At 33.7% G+C, this 19,831-nt stretch overlaps 1 protein-coding gene across 4 annotated transcripts in view; it reads left to right on the top strand.

Moving 5' to 3' along the window:
• NBEA (neurobeachin) overlaps nt 1–19,831 on the top strand; it is a 656,028-nt gene that overhangs the window by 50,635 nt on the left and 585,562 nt on the right. For all 4 annotated transcript variants that reach the window (XM_081046841.1, XM_081046842.1, XM_081046843.1 and 1 more), the window contains exon 2: nt 17,771–18,002. In XM_081046841.1, the coding sequence (XP_080902967.1) occupies nt 17,771–18,002 (232 nt within the window). The remainder of the gene's footprint in view (nt 1–17,770; nt 18,003–19,831) is intronic.

Here is a 19,831-nt window from a genome sequence, read left to right on the forward strand (position 1 = left end):
CTCGGTAGCGGTGATAGTACTTTGCTTCCTAGAACCAGAAGATCTCAGAGATCATAATAACAATGTGGAAACGGGGACTCAGGAGAAATAAACTGATGTACTTCACATATTAAATGAATGCACTGCTGTCCATAGTTTAAACAGGAGTCTAGCTCTCTTTCCATATTACCCCTTGGGCCTGATCAGTAATTCTGTGAGATGCTATCGTAGGATTTCAGACAATAAATTCAGATAATAGATAAACATTAATTTAGTAAAAAGGTTGTTGAGAAAATAAGTATTATGGTCTAAGTGCTGGTTTAGAAAGATGAATTTGGTTGTGATATTCAGTGGTGACTTGAAGTGAGAAGATACTGTGATGAGGCAAAAAAAGAGGGATTTTGAAACTGCTCAGTGTGGTAGCTAGGGAAAATGAAAAGGTTTGCATCTGAGATTGGTGAGGAAGGAAGAAATATTAGGGCTTTACAATTAGAATAGAGAAAAAAGCAGAAGAATAAGGTAAAGTGAAGGCGTCGTTCTTATGGGGTGAAAAGAGTAATTATGGAAAAGGCTTTAGTTTAGGGAGATAGTTTTATTTTTTTAAATTCACAATGCGTCACAGATGGATTTTGGAGAAGGAAGAAATTTTCTTCTACCATGGTAGGTTATTTTGACTGGTCTAATAATTAAATTGACGTGAGATTAACAGGAAAATAAGCAAATTTAATGACATGCATATGTACAGGAACTCCACATACACTAGAGAGTCAGAGACCCCATATACATCCGAGGTTCAGAGACAGAAAGGTAAAATGAGGTGTGTGGGGCACACTGAGCCAAAGAATGCGGTACTGTGCCTGGGACTCTGGAGGGGAGAAGAGCAATTCGCAGGACAATGAGAAGAGCAGATGTTCAGTAATTTTCCCTTCCCTATAGATATGTCATAAAAACGTTACCTCTGGTAATAGCTCTTATTATGGGCAAGGCCCCAATTTAAATTCTTTATGGGAGAGGTGAAAGTTTCTCTTGAGCTCATTTCAGGTCAAACAGTCCCCATGCCAAAGTAGCACATTTTGGGGAGACCTCTTCCGAACCCCTTCAGGATTATTGTTCTTTTCCAAGAAGATGAAGTTTTGATGGGTATATATCATATTATATATATACACATATATATATATATATATATATATATATATATATATATATGTGTGTGTGTGTATATATATGCATTCTTACTGCTAAAAATCAGCTCCTAGGTTTAGTTAGAACGTTTTTTGTTCTTGCATTTTTAAACTTTTCACCCATAATATAGATTGTGTTATTTTGATGGGAAGCAAATTGTAAAGACAGGCATGGGGGAGGTCAGACTTGTTAAAACCTTGAATAGTTCAGCACGATTGTGTTATTAAAGGTATTTTAGGTAGTATATGACTACTGATAACCCATGATGGATTAATACACTTCTGTAATTGTTTATTTTTGTAAAATGAACCCAGTTGTGAATATAATTAGTGAATTTTTAAAATATCTGGGTGCTAGAATGCCAAGATAATTTAATCATGTAAGACATGAATAACAAAGTGATAAAACAAAATAAAAATGGTTACTTTCTACTTCTTTTTATTTAGATGTTTTTATTTTCCTTTCATAAACTAAAGCCTTGTTGCATTCATCCCATTCATGAACAAAATTTACTTCAAAAATGTAGATTTTTTTAAATTTTGTAATATGATTCCAGCTCTTTATGAGATTTATATGTTTCTGTATTTGATCCCAGGTATCCTTAAAAAATAAATACCAAAAACCAACTCACAGTGTATATAACTACTTTTCACTCTTTTTTCAATATTCGTTTTTTGTTTTATGTGAACTAAAGCATATTACTTTATATAACTAATGTCATGTTAACTGATATAATACTGTTACTTAATTCAAGTCATGTGGCCTGAAAAAACAAAATCATGAGAAAAAAGCTTCAACAACATTATGAAGATTAAGAATAATTATAGTCGCAAAAATATTTTAGAATTTAAATTATACAACTTAGAATTTAAATTATAAAACTTCATTTTAAAACTTCCATATATGTAAGACCCATATTATAAAAATTCTTCTGTGTGATTTATTAGAGAACCTCCATCATAACCTTGTTTGAGTAACAGCATGTACAACAGTGATTCATATGTGCAGATTTTATTTATCTTGTCATAGAGCACAGGTATATTTGTGACTGAATTTTGAGATTTAGATAAAAGGATGGGATGTAGATGTTAGATTTAAATATACAGTCGTTGGTTATCTTTTATTCATACATTTAAAAGTAATAATTTGTTACACAGTTACATTTAAATTGAAGGAAATAAGTTATATTGTTATATCAAAGCAGTCAACTCTTAAAAACCTCAGATATTAAAGTATTACTTATAATTAGAATTTCAAAGGTTAGAAATCAAATGCATTATGTTCTCATGTAACTTTTTTGAGTTAGACTTTGATGTGATTGATTCCATACAATTTCTTTGTATATAGACACTGCCATATGTGTGTGAGGTCAGGCAATTAAGTTCGTGAACTTGTTGCAACGATGTTGCTAACCTTTTTTGGTATCAGAGGGATTATTCATTATGAATTTGTACCAACTGGACAAACAATTAATCAGGTTTACTGTTTGGAAGTGCTGAAAAGGCTGCATGGAAAAGTTAGACATCCTGAACATTTTGCCAACATTTCATGGCTCTGGCATCACGACCATGCACCAGCTCACACGGCACTGTCTGTGAGGGAGTTTTTAGCCAGTAAACAAATAACTGTATTGGGGCACCCTCTCTACTCACCTGATCTGATCCTTAATGACTTCTTTCTTCATCTGAAGATCAAGGAAACATAGAAAGGAAGATATTTTGATGGCATTTAGGGCCTCAAGCGTAATACGACGATAGCTCTGATGGCTATTCCAAAAAGAGTTCCACAGCTGCTTTGAAGGGTGGACTAGGCGCTGGTGTTGCTGCATAGCTTCCTAAGGGGAGTACTTCGAAGGTGACCATAATGATATTCAGCAATGAGGTATGGAGCACTTTTTCTAGGATGAGTTCATGGACTTAATTGTCAGACTTCTCTCTCTCTCCCTCTCTCTCCCTCTCTCCCTCTCTGTCTCTGTCTCTGTCTCTGTCTCTGTCTCTCTGTCTCTCTCTCTCTCTCTCTGTGTATACATATGCACACACTAAAATATATAATGAAGATTATTAGTGAAGGGATTTTAAGGTTTTATGATGAAAAGTGGTGTTCATTTGTGTTAGAATCTGAGTATTAATATAATGGGAGATATGCTTAATACATTTATGCGCTGCATACCGTTGTTTTGGCCAACAATATATGAGTGGTCCAATAAGAGAATAATGGAGCTGAAAAGTTCTTATCACCTAGTGACATGGCAGCCCACCTATGCCTAAAGGATTGGCCTAGGATGAGGAGGCCGCAAAAAACAACAAGGCTGTAGTTGAGATGGCAAATGACTTTGCCGTGGGTGTGGATGAAGGTGACTTAGAAGAGCTCTCAGAGGGGATTCCTGAAGAATTGACTGATGTGGTGTTGTTGGAACCGACTGGAACATACAGCTGAAACTGCAGAAGAGAAAGAACACCCAAGAAAATTAACAGTGAAGGGTTTCGCAGAAGCTTTTGCAGACTCACAATCCTTAAAATGTTTGAAAACATGGACCCCAACACCAAAAGGTTTTCAGTAATAGAGAGGAATGTTCGGTGCATTATCTGCTTACAAGCAAATCTCTGATGGAAAAAACAAAAACAAAAAAACAAGCAAATTAGCATGGACATATTTGTGAAAAGAGTGACATGTCCTCAAGAAGAGCCTCAGGCAGGTCCTTGAGGAGGCCTTCCAGAAGAAAGCAATGTTCCCATAGGGGATGACAGCTCCTGGTGTTACTGCCCCTGAAAACTTTCCAGTGGGACCAGAGGCGGAGGTGGGAGACTGTTGATGATCTTGACCCTGTGTAGGCCTCGGCTGATGTGTGGGTTTGTGTCTTAGTTTTTAACAAAAAATATTTAAAAAGTGAAAAAGAAATTTTTATAAATAGAAAGCATATAGAATAGGATATAAAGGAAAAAAAATTGTGCAGCTGTACAATGAGTTATTTTAAGCTTAAGTGTCATTACAAAAGAGTAGAAAAGTTAAAAAAAAATAAAGTTTATAAAGTTACAATAAGCTAAGGTTGCTTTATTCAAGAAATAAATTTTAAAATAAATTTAATGTAGCCTAAGGGTACAGTGTTTATAGTCTACAGTATATACAGTGATGTCCCCTAGGCCTTCACATTCACTCCCCACTCACTCACTGAATCACCCAGAGCAACTTCCAGTCCTGCAAGCTCCACTCATGGTAAGTGCCCTATGCAGGTGTACCTTTTTTTTTTTTTTATTAATCTATTATACTGTATTTTTACTGTACCTTTTCTATGATGAGATATGTTTAGGTACACCAGTACTTACCATTGTGTTACAGTTGCCTACATTATTCAGTAGAGTAACAGCTATGCAGGTTTGTAGTCTAGGAGCAATAGGCTGTACCATACAGCCTGGGTGTGCAGTAGGCTACAGCATCCAGTTTGTGTAAGTACATGCAATGATGTTTGCACAATGATGAAATTGCCTGACAGTGCATTTCTCAGAACATACTCCAGTTGTTAAGCAGTGCATGGATGTAATTGATTCATTAGCTACCTGGATTTCTTAGCCCTTTTGCATGAACCAGGTACTGGGGATATATAATGGCATTAGGACATATAATGGAGAGTAAGACTAGGACTCTGTCCTTTAGGGGCTTATGTTTTTTTGTGTGGAAAACAGGTGATAAACACAAAATCAAGTATAGATTGTAATTACTGTTATGAATAAAGTAATATATTCTGACATAGACTAATGGAGACATACGTTAGGTAGAGTAGTCAGTGAATGCCTCTTTGAAGAGATGGCAGTTGAGACTGAGACCTGAAATATCAGAAAGAACTGGTCATTGTTAACCTTAAAAATTAAACACCAAAGTGAGAGGCAACAAGTGTTTATTTGAGATAAAAAAAGAATTGCAATCGGGGCCATAGATCCAGCCAGATACCTAAATTATGTCCAGATTATGGAGTGAAGGCAAGAGGTTTTTATGAGAAAAGGAAGGGAAATAATTACATGCATAGAAGAAAGGATTTTCTGTTGGTGCTAAGAAGCTAGGTTATTCCTAACTAGACATGGCTGGTTACTGATTCTAAAGAACGTCCATAATCATCAGTTGTTATGGTCAGGATGTCTGCTTTCCTGTTAGCTTTATAAAGAGTTGTTTATAAGACAATGTTGACGTAGCGCAAAGGCTTTTTGCCCAGTTCAAACATTCCAAGGATTCAAGGACTAAGACATGTAATAGAGTTCCTCTGGAATGACTGCTCTAGCTCTGTTTTAAAATGGCTCCGCTTGTGTCAATTTTTCACATCATTCAAAGAAACAGTGAAAGAACACTGCATACAGAGGCAATAGTGAGCAAAAGGCCTGGGATCAGAATCTGAGTGATTGGAGTCTCTAATTAGCAAAGGGGAGCAGTGGGGAGCAACCCGAGATGAAAGTGGTGAGGTAGACATGAAGATTTATTCTGGTTTTACAGACTGTGGGAAAGAGCTTATATTTGTTATAGGAGTGGTGGGAAGCCACTGACAGGCTTTAAGCTGGAGGAGTGACATTTGTGTTTTAAAAAAGTCATCCAGCTGCGGTGGAAAGGGCAGAGGCAAAGGAAGTGGAGATCTGGTATAGGGCTTTGCTGTTCACAAGCTACACAGTGTTCTTTTTTTAAAAATTACTAAATAAAGTGATGAAGCTGGACTTAAGAGAGTCTTGTTTCGAGTTGTTTCCAGTAGGGTTGTTTCCATTTGTAGAATATTATGGTAAAAATGCATGAATCTATGTTTTTATTTCCCTTGGGTAAATATCTAAGAGTAGAATTACTGGGATGTATGGGTAAATGTATGTTTAACATCTTAAGAAAATTGCCAAATTGTTTTCCAAAGTGACTGTGTCATTTTGTATTCACACTAGAAATGTGTGACAGTTGCAAATGTTTCATATCCTTTTTAACACTTGGTATTGTCAGTGTTTTTTATGTGAATCTAGTGGGTATATAACGTAGCTTAATTATGGTTTTAATTTGTGTTTCTTAATGACAAATGATATTAAGCATCTTTTTATGTGCTTATAGCACATTCTTATATCTTTTTTTGAAATATTTTTAGATCTTTTGCCCATTTTTTAAAAAATTGGATTATTTGTCTTTTTATTATCAAGATGTGAGAGCTTTTTATAAATTCTGGAGACAAGTCCTTTATTAGATACATGATTTCCAAATATTTCTTCTCAAGCTGTGGTTTATCTTTTCATTTTTGTAATAATATATTAATTTTGTAGAAGTCCAGATTACCATTTTTTAATGTAGTTTTTGTTTTTTTGGGGCCTGTTTAAAAAATATTTGCCTAATCCAAAATCAAAAATTTTTTTTCCAGGATGTTTTATAAATTTAACTCTCCCATTTGTGAATGGTATAAAGAGTCAAAGTTCATTTACTGACATATGGATGTCTAGTTGTTTCTCACTACTTATATATACTGTTCTTTCCCCATTATTTGATGCTTTTGTCTATAATTGATCATCTATTGATTTTTTTTTATTTGTTTGGGTCTTTTTCTGGACTTTCTGTTATGTTCTATTAATACATATGTTCAGTCTTATAGCAGTACCATGTTGTCTTGATTCAAGTGGCTTTAATAGTAAGTCATAAAATGTGGTAGTTTGGGGCATCTCAAGTTTGTTCTATTTCAGGTTTGTTTTGGCTAATGGCCCTTTAATTTCCATATGCATTCTAGAATCAGCTTGTGAATTTCTAACAAAAAGACAGCCACAGTTTTGATTAGGAATGTGTAAAAATTTGGGTGGAATTGACATCTTCCAGTCTTTGCAGATGATAACAGTTTTACATGTTTAGGTTTTAGTTTTATTTTCTCTCTTTTTTGAAAAAAATCTCAATTTTATACGTTTAAGCTTACAGTTCTTACAATTGTATTCAGCATAATGCGGAATGTAAGTGGTCGGAGAAGACATCCTTGCCTTATTTGTGAGGAGTATACCGTCATTTACCATTAAGTATAATGTTAGTGGTAGGCTTTTCATAGCTGCCTTTTATCATGGTGTGGAAGTTTCTTTATATTCCTGGTTTTCCTATAAATTGTTTTGAATCTTTCCAAATGACATTTCCGTGTCTTTTGAAATGATCTTATGGCTTTTGTTTTTAGTCTGTTGACAGGGTGAATTACATTGTTTGATATGCTGATTGGTAATATAAACCTGCATTCCTGGGATGAATGTACTTGGTCATGATGTATAATTCCTTGTTTTTTTAATGTGTTGCTGGATTTGATTTGCTTTTATATTTTGTTAATTTTTCTGTGCATGTGTGTGTATGTGCCTGTGTTCATGAGGGTTGTTTGGTTGTAGTTTTTTTCCCCCCTCTGATAGGCTTTTCTATCTAATAAATCTAATAAATCTAGATTTATTATCATGGTATTGTTGGATCACAATGAGTTTCGCAGTGTTCTTTTTAAAATTTTGGGAAAAGATTGTGTAGAATTGATAGTTATTTTTTTTTTTAAGTAATTGATAGAATTCATCTGTGAAATCATATGGATCTTGGGTTTTGTTGGTGAGAAGTTTTGTTAACTACAAATTTAATTGTTATAATTAACATAGGACTAGTTAAGTTTTCTATTTCTTAAGCATACTTGGGTAGTTTATATCATTGAAATGATTTGTGTTTTTCATTTAAGTTCTCAAATTTATAGGCAGAGTTAGTTATTTAGCAGGATCACTTCTTATCCTTTTACTGTATGTAGGATCTGTAGTGATGACTACTTTGTTTGTGCTAATTGTATCCCTGCCACACACACTGTGATTCATCTGGCTAGATAAATTGAAGAACCGGCATTTGGTTTCATCATTTTCCTCTATTGTTTTGCTCTTTTTATATCTTTGATTTGTCTCATTTTAATTATCTTTTCCTGTTTTACTTTGGGTATAATTTGCTCTTTTCTAGTCTTAATGTGGAAACTGAGATGATTGATTTGAAATCTTTCTTCTGTAGAAATATAAGCATTTAATGCTATAAATTTTTCTGAAGCACTATTTTATCTCCATCCTATAAATTTTGATACGTTGTGTTTTTATTTTCATTTAGTTAAATTAAAAAAAGAATTCATGGTTACTCCTTCTTTGACTGAGAGGTTATTTAGAATAAGTTTCCAGATACTTTGGTATTTTTTTCCCATTATGTATAATTTTACTGATTGTTATGCTAATTATACTGTGACCAGAAGTTTGAATTTCATTAATATGTCTTTCGTTGGCATCCAGGAAATACTTATCTTGGTGAATATTTGATGTGCACTTGAAAAGTATATGTTGTTGGATGGAGTGTTTTATATGCCTGTATAATAATTCAAGTTGGTTGATAATGCTCATTAAGTCTTCTATATCCTTAGTGATTTATTTAAGAAATTGTTTTTGGTCTACTAAATCAACTAGTTACATAGAGAGAAGTATTGAAATTGCCAACTAAATTGTAGATTTGTCTGTTTGTCTTTTCATTTGTATTAGACTTTGCTTCCTACTTTTTGAAGTAGGTGCATTCTACCATTATTAGATGCATTCATAATTAGGATTGCTATGTCATTTTGATGAATCAATCCATTTCTCCTTATAGAAAATCCCTGGTTATTTTCTTTTATAAAGTCTACTTTTTCTGATATTAGTACAGCTACACCATTTTCAATTGTGTTTGTATAGTGTGTCTTTTTCCATCCTTTTGCTTTTAACCTGTTTCTTTATTTTTTAATTCTGGGGGTTGGCAATATTAACCAAAGTAGAGGTTCACCCTGTAAAAAGAACAAAAAGCATTTATTTGAGGTAAAAGAGTTGCGACCTGGGAGATACAGATTCAGGTAGCAACCTAGATTGTGCTCCAGAGAGAACAGAGAAAGGCAGGGTTTATAAAGACAAAACCACCTGTGCAGTTCTTCCATGCAAATGAAGGATTGCTGGCTAGGTTAACAGGGATTGGTTAGTTCCAATTTGTAAAGGAGGGAGGCAGAAACTTCAAGTCCATGTGTGTTCATGCAGCAGTTGCTCTAGGATGTTCATGAGTCAGCCTGGAGCTGAGTTAGCAACAGATTGGCAACTGAATAGTGACTCAGCACTGCTGCAGAGGATGTGCATAGGCCCCACTTCCTTAAGAGTCTCTCTATTTTAAGTGCCTGTCTTAGAAAACGCTTATTTCATTTTCTCCATTATCCCCAAACTCTTGCTTATGTGCTAGCTGCCTGGTTTTATAAATAAAGTTTACTTATAAACTTTATAATTAAGGAGTGCTGGAACACAGCCACTCTTTATCATTTACATATCGTATGTGGCTGTTTACAAGTTACAAATGCAGAATTGTGTAGTTAGAATAGAGACCATATGTCTTGGAAGTCTAAAAGTTTTACTGTATGGCCCTTTAAGAAAAAGTTTGCTGACCTCTACACTTTTTTTTTGGGGGGGAGGGTGTATAGAATACTGTTGGAGCTTGCTATGTGTATTTTATACATTGTTGCAATTGCTGTCTTTTAAGTGATGATTTTTAGATTATTTACATCAGTGTAATTCATATGGCCACATTTTAGTTGGATAACTTTGCTATTTATTTTCTATTATCATATCTTTCTTTTTGTTTTACTTCCTTTTTCATGTCCTGTTTTAAGTTAATTGAGTATTTGTTATAATGTTTTACATCTATTGATTTATTAACTATACATATTGGTTTCTTCAATTTTTTTTTTAGGTTCACAGCAAAATTGAAGGGAAGCTACAGAGATTACCCACATACCCCCTGCCTCCACACATGTGTAGCATCCCCCCATTATCAACACCCCCCACCAGAGTGGAATATTTGTTACAGTCAACAAACCTACATGACTATAATCACCCTAAGTCCGTAGTTTACCTTATGGTTCACTCTTGGTGTTATACTTCCTATGGATTGGACAAATGTATGATGACATGCATTCACCATTATAGTATCATACAGAATATTTTCATTGCTCCCCAAATCCTCATGCTCCACCTATTCATTATCCCTTTCTTCATGAACGCCTGGCAACCACTGCTCTTTTTATTATCTCCATAATTTGCCTTTTCCAGAATGTCATAAAGTTGGAATTATACAGTATATAGTGTTTTCAAATTGTTTTCTTTCACTTAGTAATGTGTCATTAAGATTCCGCCATGTCTTTTCATGGCTCGATAGTGCTTTTCTTTTTAGTGTTAAATGATATTCTATTGTTTGTATGTACCATTAACCCACTGAAGGACATCTTGGTTGCTTTCCAGTTTTGGTAGTAGTTATGAGTAAAGCTGCTATAAACATCTGTTTGTATATTTTTGCGTGGACACAAGTTTTCGGCTCCTTTGAGTAAATACCATGGAGCATAATGCTAGATTTTATGGTAAGAATATATTTAGTTTTGTAAGAAACCGCCAGACTGTCTTCCACAGTGGCTGTACTATTTTGTATTCTGAACTGCAGTGAAGGAGAGTTCCTGTTGCTCCACTTCTGCACCAGCGTTTGGTGTTGTCAGTGTTCTGGTTTTCGGTACACTCTAAAATGTGTGTAGTGATATCTCATTGTTTTAATTGGCATTTCCCTGATGACATGTAATACGAATAGAGCTTTTTTTCATAATCTTATTTGCAATTTGTGTATCTTCTTCAATAAGGTGTCTGTTAAGGTCTTTAGTATTTCTTTTTTACATTTAGTGCTTTTTTTTTTTCTTAGACTTTACAGTATGCATTATTAATTTATTGCCTTCTGCCTTCAAATGATATTCTACTTCAACTATGGGATAAGAACCTTTTAAAAGTACACTTATATTTCTTTCTTCTTTCCTGTCTTTTGTGCACTTGCTATCATTGTTTTTCCTTCTAAATATGTCATAAATCCCTTATGTACTGTTCTTATTTTTTGCTTCAAATCAGTATCTTTTAAAGTGTTTTTAAAAATGAAAAAAGTCCTTTGTATTTGACAACAGACTTAACAATTCTGGCACTAGTCAATTTCTTGTGGCATTTCAAATTTCCATCTGGTATCATTTTCCTTCTGCTGGAAGAAGTTACTTTAACATTCCTTGTAGTAAAGCCTTCAGGCAATGAGTTCTCTCAGCTTTCATTTGTCTGTAGAAGTCTTTATTTTGTTTTTATTTATGAAATGGATTTCTTAGGGTTTTCTGTGTTAGGCTAGCAGTTAGAATTTAATATGATGGTTTGGTAATTTAATTAACACTTCTAATTTTTACTTCATCTTACATGTCACGTGTCTATATGTAAGCAGCCAAGTGTACTGTATGTGTTCGTTATAGTCATATTACGCAATTGTAAAGGTGGTTTTACTGCTTTTAATCAACTGCATCTTGTTTAAAATATATTTTAAATAAGTCACTTATTGTATGATAGTCACTCCCTTTTTTTCTCCTCCCTTCCCTAGAGTTTTTTAGATTGTATTTGTAACAGCATTTGTTATACTCTTGGGTATAGTTATTTTTATACCACAGAAAGATTGCCAATAGATATTACTTTGTAGAGAGGACTGGTGTGAAAGAGATAGGAAACAAACAAGTAATTTTCTTTCTTTTTTTCAAGTTTGTCAGCTGGGTTTAGGATTATTAACTGTTCCTATGTTCATGACCAAATTATATTTTCCTGTTATTTACTAAACACTTATTGAAAAGTCTTTCATTTTTAGGCTAATGTTTAACAGCAGATCTCGAAGGTTAGATGACTGGTGGAAGTACATATTTATATCCTGGGGGTGGTCTCTCTGGTATAGATACACTTCTTATTTCTTTGTGATATTGACAAGTTAAAAAACAAATTTTGAGGCTGACATTAGCTTTGGGACCTTAGGCAAGTTACTTAACTTATGCCAACTTCAATTTCCTTGTTTGAGATACTCATCTCACAGAGTTGTGAGAATTAAAGGAGGCTATCCATGTACATAAATTATTCAGCACATAATAAATGTTCACAAAATGACAGTTTTTATTATGTTTCCACATTTTTATTTTTGTAAAATTTCGTATAAATATTGCTTTATTTTGAAGATGTATTCTTTAGAAATTCATAGTTCAAGAGCTTTGTAATTTAGGTTATATCTGTTTCTACAGGTATTTTGATTGACTTACAGTAAAAAGACATCTGTTCACTAAGAAAAAAAGCAGGAAAACAGAATATAGAGAGAGGATAATCAAGATAAATGTAGTTACCAAATTTTGAACATTACATTAATCTATTCTTTAGATGGGATATCTTTTCTTGTTTCTTTGCATCTCTCTATGATTTTTGTGTTGTAAACTGGATATTTTGAATATTGTAATTTGGAAACTCTGGAAATCAGATTCTTCTCACTTCTTCCTTGTGTTTGTTCCTGCTGTTGTGGGTTGTTTGCTTAGTGACTTTTCTAAACTGTATTCTGAAGCTCTGTATTCTCTGTCATGTGTGGCCGCTGAAGTCTGTGTTCTGTTTAGTTTGGTGGTGGGCGGTTGGCTTTTTGACAGTTTTACCTTAAGTTCCTAAAGCCAAGGAAAGGAGAAAAGAAGAAAAAAAGAAGAAAATACTCCCTCCATGTTTGCAGACTTGTTTTGTGTTGGGATATTCCTTCAGTTCTTAGGCTGTTTACAACTCTGCCTTAGCTTTTACTTCCTACAAGTGAAAGCTTAGGGTCTTTTAAGACATTTTTGGAATGTGCAAATTGGTGTGAGCATGAATGTGGCTTTCTTAATTCTTCTGTGTACATGAGAGCTTTTAAAAGACCTTTTACCCACATGTATTTCCTTTCCCCACTTTTTTTCTTCCCAGGCTTCCAGGTTTATCTATTGCTTGTCCCAAGTGTTATCTCTTGTCCCAGACTGATGCAGCTAATACCTGGGCTGTTGAATGCTGTCCACAAAAGCTTCCCCGCCCTGGGGATGTTCTGAGTTGGGTGAAACAAAAGAAACTCTTTGTATGTGTCCTACGGGAGTGTCAGATAGCTGAGACCCACCACAACAATTTTTGAGAACAAGTTCCCTGCTGCTCCCTGTGGGAATAGCAGCCCTTACTACAGTGTAGGCTGTTGTCCTCATGACTATTTTTAGTCTGGGGTATGGGCGATTCCAGGTGGAACAATGCTTTTTATCACAAAACAGTGGCTGCTTCTTCACCAAGTCTTCCCATGGTGGTTGTATGTTTTTGAGTTGATTCCAGAATTCTTTAGAAGTTCAGTCTGATAGTTTTTGCCAGCTCATTAGTTTTTTAAGGAAGACAGAACCCTGGGGTTGCCCTCTCTGCCATTTTTTGGTGATGTCACTCCTGCAATTCTTTTTCAAAGGAAGATGTTGTAAAGTAGTTTCACTTTAAAATAATTAGAAATTGGTAGTAGAAATATGCTTAGGACTGATTTTAACAATTGTATGTAGTACATTTATCGTCTTAGTCAATAATACAAATCTCCTGAATTTTACCTGTGAAACCTTATATATTTTCCATGTATTGATAGAAAAAAATGTAAGGCCACTGAGGGGTATAAAGAGGAATGAGAAAACATCTTTTTTGGCTTTGTGATCATTTTGGAACATTAAATAAGTTATATGGCAATAGGAGCAATTCATTGCTGAAGGAGGAGTCGAGGTCAGTGGGAAGTCTGGCTTCCAGCTTGGTGACTGACCATGCATTAGTGAAGCCTTCCACGGGTCTGTTTTCCTCCCTCCTGTTCTCCCATCCTGCCATCTTCCCATTCCATGTTAAATACTGAATAATTTACTGGGCTTGATAGGGTGCTAGTGGTGTAGAAATAGTCGATAGTTAGATAGAAATGGTCCGTACCCCGACAAAGCTTATTGTAATATGGGACCTAGAGAGAACTCTGTAAACACCTATGATATCATGTAATGATAGCTGTGGTGTGCATGGATCATAATGTGAGTTCAGAGGATGGTCATCTTTGTGGTTACCGGGGAGGCTTTCTGGATTAAGTGATATCTAAACGGATAATTGGAGGTTTGACGGAAGTTAACAAATTTAAGAGGTGGGAGAGAACCCTATGCCACGCAGTGCTAGTAACGTATCTGAAGAGTTTTAGATGAAGTGAGAGATGCCATGGCAGAAACGTTCTTTATGACAGTTGGTAGGGAATGGGAAATACAGGAAGCTGGATCTAAGGTGTCAAATTGGGACTTTAGAAGCAATGTTATCTAGTTTGGAGTCTGTTCAGCAGAGTAAGTTGTAAAGAAATCCAACCGGTTAATAAGTGTCCAACTTGATCTAATTAGTGAACACCGAATTACCCCATATGATCCTAACAATAATAAGGTTCGAAACAGAGATATTCAAAGACTCTATATTTAAAAAAATAAACAAGGTATTTAAATTGCTAAGAATTATTAAACTTAATACTTTCAGAAGATATTTCAGCATTTTATATCCAAATTTTTGCACAGTGATTAAAAAATTATTTAAGTATATTTGGTGTACAATATTGTATTAGTTTTAGGTGTACAACATGGTGATTCAATTTATATATCTTATAACGTGATCAGTAAGATATGTCTAATAACTATCTGTCACTGTGCAAAATTATTAGATATTATTGACTATTTTTTTATGATGCTGTACATTACATCCCTGTGGCTGATTTATTTTATAACTGGAAATTTGTACCTTTTACTCAACTTCATCTTTTTTACCCATTCCCCTCCTTCCCTCTGGAAACCCATCGATTTGTTCTCCATATCTATGGATCTGTTTTTGTTTTGATTGCTCGTTTGTTTTGTTTCTATGTAGATTTCATATATAAGTAAAGTCATACGGTATTTGTCTTTCTCTGTCTGACTTATTTCACTTAGCATAATACCCTCTAGCTCTATCTGTGTTGTTGCAAATGGAAAGATTTCATTCTTTTTTATTACTGACTAATATTTCACTGTGTGTGTGTGTGTGTGTGTGTGTGTGTGTGTGTGTGTGTGTGTGTGTGTACCGTATCTTTTTTATTCATTCACCTGTGGATGGACACCTAGGTTGCTTCCATATCTTGGCTATTGTAAATAATGCTGCAGTGAACATAGTGGTGTACGTACGAGTATCTTTTGAATTAGTGTTTTTGTGTTAGTAGCGTTTTATAATCACATTCTATCATGGTTCTTGGTTATACCAGATTATGTTAAAGTACTTAGAACTCGTTTAGATTAGACTGAAAAAATTCTTCAGTGTTCCTCTATTTTAGTGAATACTAATTTTTAACAGATTTATTCAGAGGCTGATAGGCTTTAACCTTGGAGTCTGCTTCTAATAGTTCAATTAGTAAGTGCCCACATCACTGCTTTTCAAACCTATTTATTTCTCTATGATTCACTTCTAGAGAGCATCTTCTGAGTTACTAATCACTGGTCTACAAGGTTCATAGTTGTCACACTAATCTATTGCACTTGTAATAATGAATGAGCAAGCAGTTCTTTGGTAAGGCTGTGGCATAGTGCAAATGTTGTTGGTTTTCATAGATCTACAAGTAATAGTTAAGAGAGTACCTAATCCATAATAGTTTAGCATTTGATGGAAATTTAAGGCTTAAGCTGTTCGGTTCATGTACCTTAGATGTATGTGGTCAGGTGACTACATCCTTTAGCTCAAAGCTGGGTTTATAAGATAACCTAGCTAACCTTAACTAAATGGTAAGTATATGCTTAACTTTGTTCCTAAGGCTTCTGACCCAGTTACTTTATTTAATCCTTATAAAAACCAGATTACATAAAAACTTTTATTCCCATGTTGTTGATGAAGTAACTAAGGCTTAGAGAAGTAGCGTCGTTAAGGTCACACCACAAGTGAGTTGTGCAGCTTGAAACTTGAATCCAGGAAATCTAAATTCAGAGTCAATCGCCCTTGTAGCGGTTATTGTTAATAAACCAGAGTAGTAGGAGGAGTTGAAGTCGTTTCATACATAGAAGGAAAAACCAGCCGTTAACCACAGACTATCTAGTAAAACAGGTCAGAAGATATCATGAAGGTTAGTTTCTTATAAAGTTGAATTTTGCAGCTGTTACAGAGAAAAATGTGTATGGAGTATATTTTGAAATTTGAGACTATTTTGTTTTAAAATTCTTAAATTTTAGAAGACTTTAAAAATATTCTTAAATGAGATTTTATTGCTTGTATGGACTTGTGTGAAGAGAGACTTACTGGGTTTTGATTCTGGATCCTCTACCTACTAGTTCTGTGATCTTTTGCAACTTAGTTAAACTTTCTTTGCCTATGATTCCTTATCTGTAAAATGAAGATAATAATAGTGTCTTTCTAATAAATTGTAGTCAGAGTTAAATTATAAAACATGTGTAAAGCACTTAGAATAAGTGCTTAGATTATCTTAGATTACCTTTTGGTATGATCATACTTAGTTGGCTCAAAATTGGGAATACGTATGAAACGAGGGAAGACTCTGCTCTAAATGTACGGCCAGGTTGTGGTATTGTTATTATATTATTTATCCCATTTTTGTCATACCATGTGGTCATTCATCTATAGTAATGAACACCTTTCATAGATGGGAAATTAATTCTACTTTTTGAATTTAATTTCTAGTCCCTATCTGCCCTAATCTTTCTTTTCCTTTGTTTCCTCTTTGCCAACTCCTCACAATTTGTTTTCTTTTATGCTTTATATACTTGTAAGTCAACTTCAACCTTTTTTTTGGATAGAGTATGCATACTATATACATATGTACATCTTTATTTTTGGAATTTAGTAGTATTAGCACACGGGCTTTTTTTTTTTTTTTTTCGGTCCCCGGATATGTCTGTAGTTCCTAGAACAGTAAGTCCTAGACTTTAATAAAATTTTTGTTGAACGAATGAATAAATAACTTCAAAATTATCAGGTATTTTGTATATGGCTATTATTGTCTTCCTAAATTTTCCATTCTCTAGATCAAGAAGACATCCAGTTTGTCAATGTTAAGAATGGTACTATAACTGAATATAATAAATAATTCATGTACTATTGATCAGTAGAGAATAGTGTGTCATTATATTATATCTATTATTCTGTGTGTATTTGTCTATCACTATACTTAACATTGCATTTGAAAGGGACAGTAATACTTTTGACTTATTTGGCACAGTGCCACAAGTCAAACATATTGCTCTTAACTCACCTTTATCATTTCACAGTTCTTTAAAAAGTATTACAAGATATTAGGTATTTCTCTGTTAAACTTCTTTTTAAACATTGATTCTATTATTTCAACATTTTCATAATATTACTTAACATTTATCCTTAGTGAACTCTGCATCTTCTAGTGTTTATCACTTTTAAGAGCCAAACTCCTTTTTATAGGAATTTGTCCTGAATCCCACTCAGCAGTCATATGCTGTTTTACTCTGTTCTTTTAGATTTGAAATCACCTTTGTCCATTAAAAAAAAAAAAAAGCATTTCTCTTTGTTAATTTTCACTCTTATAGCACCTTTCAGTTTTTTGTAGCTTATATATTTTTATCAAAATTAGTTTTAGACTAGAAGACACGAAATTTTTTAGAGTAACTATACTTTCTTGCTAGTTGAATATTTGGTATTATTTTATTGTTATAAATAACCTCCCACCTTATCATTACTTATTGTTCCTTTTTGTTTATTTTCAGCTGGTTGGTGGAGAATTTGACTTGGAGATGAATTTTATTATCCAGGATGCTGAGAGTATAACATGCATGACTGAGCTTTTGGAGCACTGTGATGTAACATGTCAAGCAGAAATATGGAGCATGTTTACAGCCATTCTACGAAAAAGTGTTCGGAATTTACAGACTAGCACAGAAGTTGGGCTAATTGAACAAGTATTGCTGAAAATGAGTGCTGTAGATGACATGATAGCAGGTATGAGGTTATCTGACAGGAAAGTATAATTTCAATGTTTATAAAGATTCATGTACTTCTCTTTATATTCTGTTAGTAATATGAATTTGTTGAAGCTACCTTATTTTAAAATAGATGAAAAGAAATGGATGGAAAATTTGCCTTTTATATTAAGAGAAAACCTGACAAATAGCGGATAATTTCTTCTGTATTATACAAACATAATCACTAATTTTGCTTTCCCAGGTTTTAGAAAAAAATCTCTATAATGTGGAATAGGTGCTATGAAATCTTTTAGAAAAATAAACAATACCTTTCTATGTATTATTTAATTAAACCTGCACGTAATTAAAATATCACAATGCATATTATATTTCTGTGTAATGAGCACTTTATCAAATTCTCAGAGCTCCATCATGCTCTTTAATCTGGCCTATATGGAACTATGACAAGAGGAACTAAAAGTTAGGATAATTAAAGCATGTTGTATTTTTTGTAAGTGTCCATTTTACTTTGAAAGTTTTTTGGAGAAACTTTTGTATGAAAATATACACATATATTATGTAATAGAACATAAAATTTGCATGAAATTTACAGATAAAATTTTTAAATTTTGTGCTTGTTATGTGTTATTTCAAAGAATAACTTTCAAATCTATGGTTCTTCCCACCAGACTTTTACCTTCTTCAAGTTCATTTCCTTCTGTGGTTAGACGTACTTCAGTGGAAATGTTTTGACAGATGGTCCTAGAGCAATAGTCATTCCCAGAAAAGAAGTTTAGAGTTCAAAATGTAGATTCTCTTAAGCCATGAATCTTCAGCATAAGTTTCTTCTGACATGAGAGGGTTTCAGTAATTCTAAAAATGCTAATATGACTCCTTACAGTATCATATCTAATCCTTAAATGTAGTTTAGACACTAGAGAATCCACTACGATATTTTGCCTTATGCTCTAATATTAGTAAAACAAAACATTAATCAGTAAAGAATGGAATGAGGAACAGGTTAAAGATGAATGCTTTTTAAATTTAAACAACATTTAAATTTTTTTGTTTTTCTTATATATTATATTAAAAATAATTTCTAATTGCTTTCATAGTGGCATCTATCTCCATTTAGAAAGATTTAGCATTGTCTATATTGGTTGCTAATGGTTCACTTGAAGAAAAATATGATTCAAACTTAAAACATCTTTTTAATGTAGATGTACCATTTCTGTAAATTCTAGTATTGTTTAACAGGAATTTATTTGTATAAGCATATATGTACACATGTTTTATAGGTGATCATGTGATCTTTGAATTCTTTATCTGGGTTTAAGCCCTTATTTTTTTATTTTTATAGTTTTTTGGTAAGTAATAAATTGATTACCACTTTTTAGAGTGCATTTTACAAAATAAGCCACAAGTAACGTGCTTCGTAGATAAACTGGTGCATAATTCATGAGCATTGAGACGTGAGGTGATAGTAAATGTGATAGTACCACAGAAGTTCATGTTTTTACATTTTCTGTTATATAAAGCTTCTTAATTCTCTCACCTTTTGTTCTCAGTAATACTGAGAACAAAACTTTTACATTTTGTCATTTTAAGCATTGAAAGTACCTCTGCCTTACTTCTCAGTAGAGACATTAAAATTTAGATGCCATACCGTGTTTCCCCGAAAATAAGACCTAACCGGAAAATAAGCCCTAGCATGATTTTTCAGGATGACATCCCCTGAACATAAACCCTAATGAGTCTTTTGGAGCAAAAATTAATATAAGACCTGGTCTTATTTTGGGGGAAACATGGTACTAAGTAATCACCAAAGCACTAAGTTTTTACTCTGAATTTTTGTAGTATGTTAAG

This window comes from Rhinolophus hipposideros (genome assembly GCF_964194185.1).
Source record: "Rhinolophus hipposideros genome assembly, chromosome: 4".
NCBI classification, from domain to species: domain Eukaryota; kingdom Metazoa; phylum Chordata; class Mammalia; order Chiroptera; family Rhinolophidae; genus Rhinolophus; species Rhinolophus hipposideros.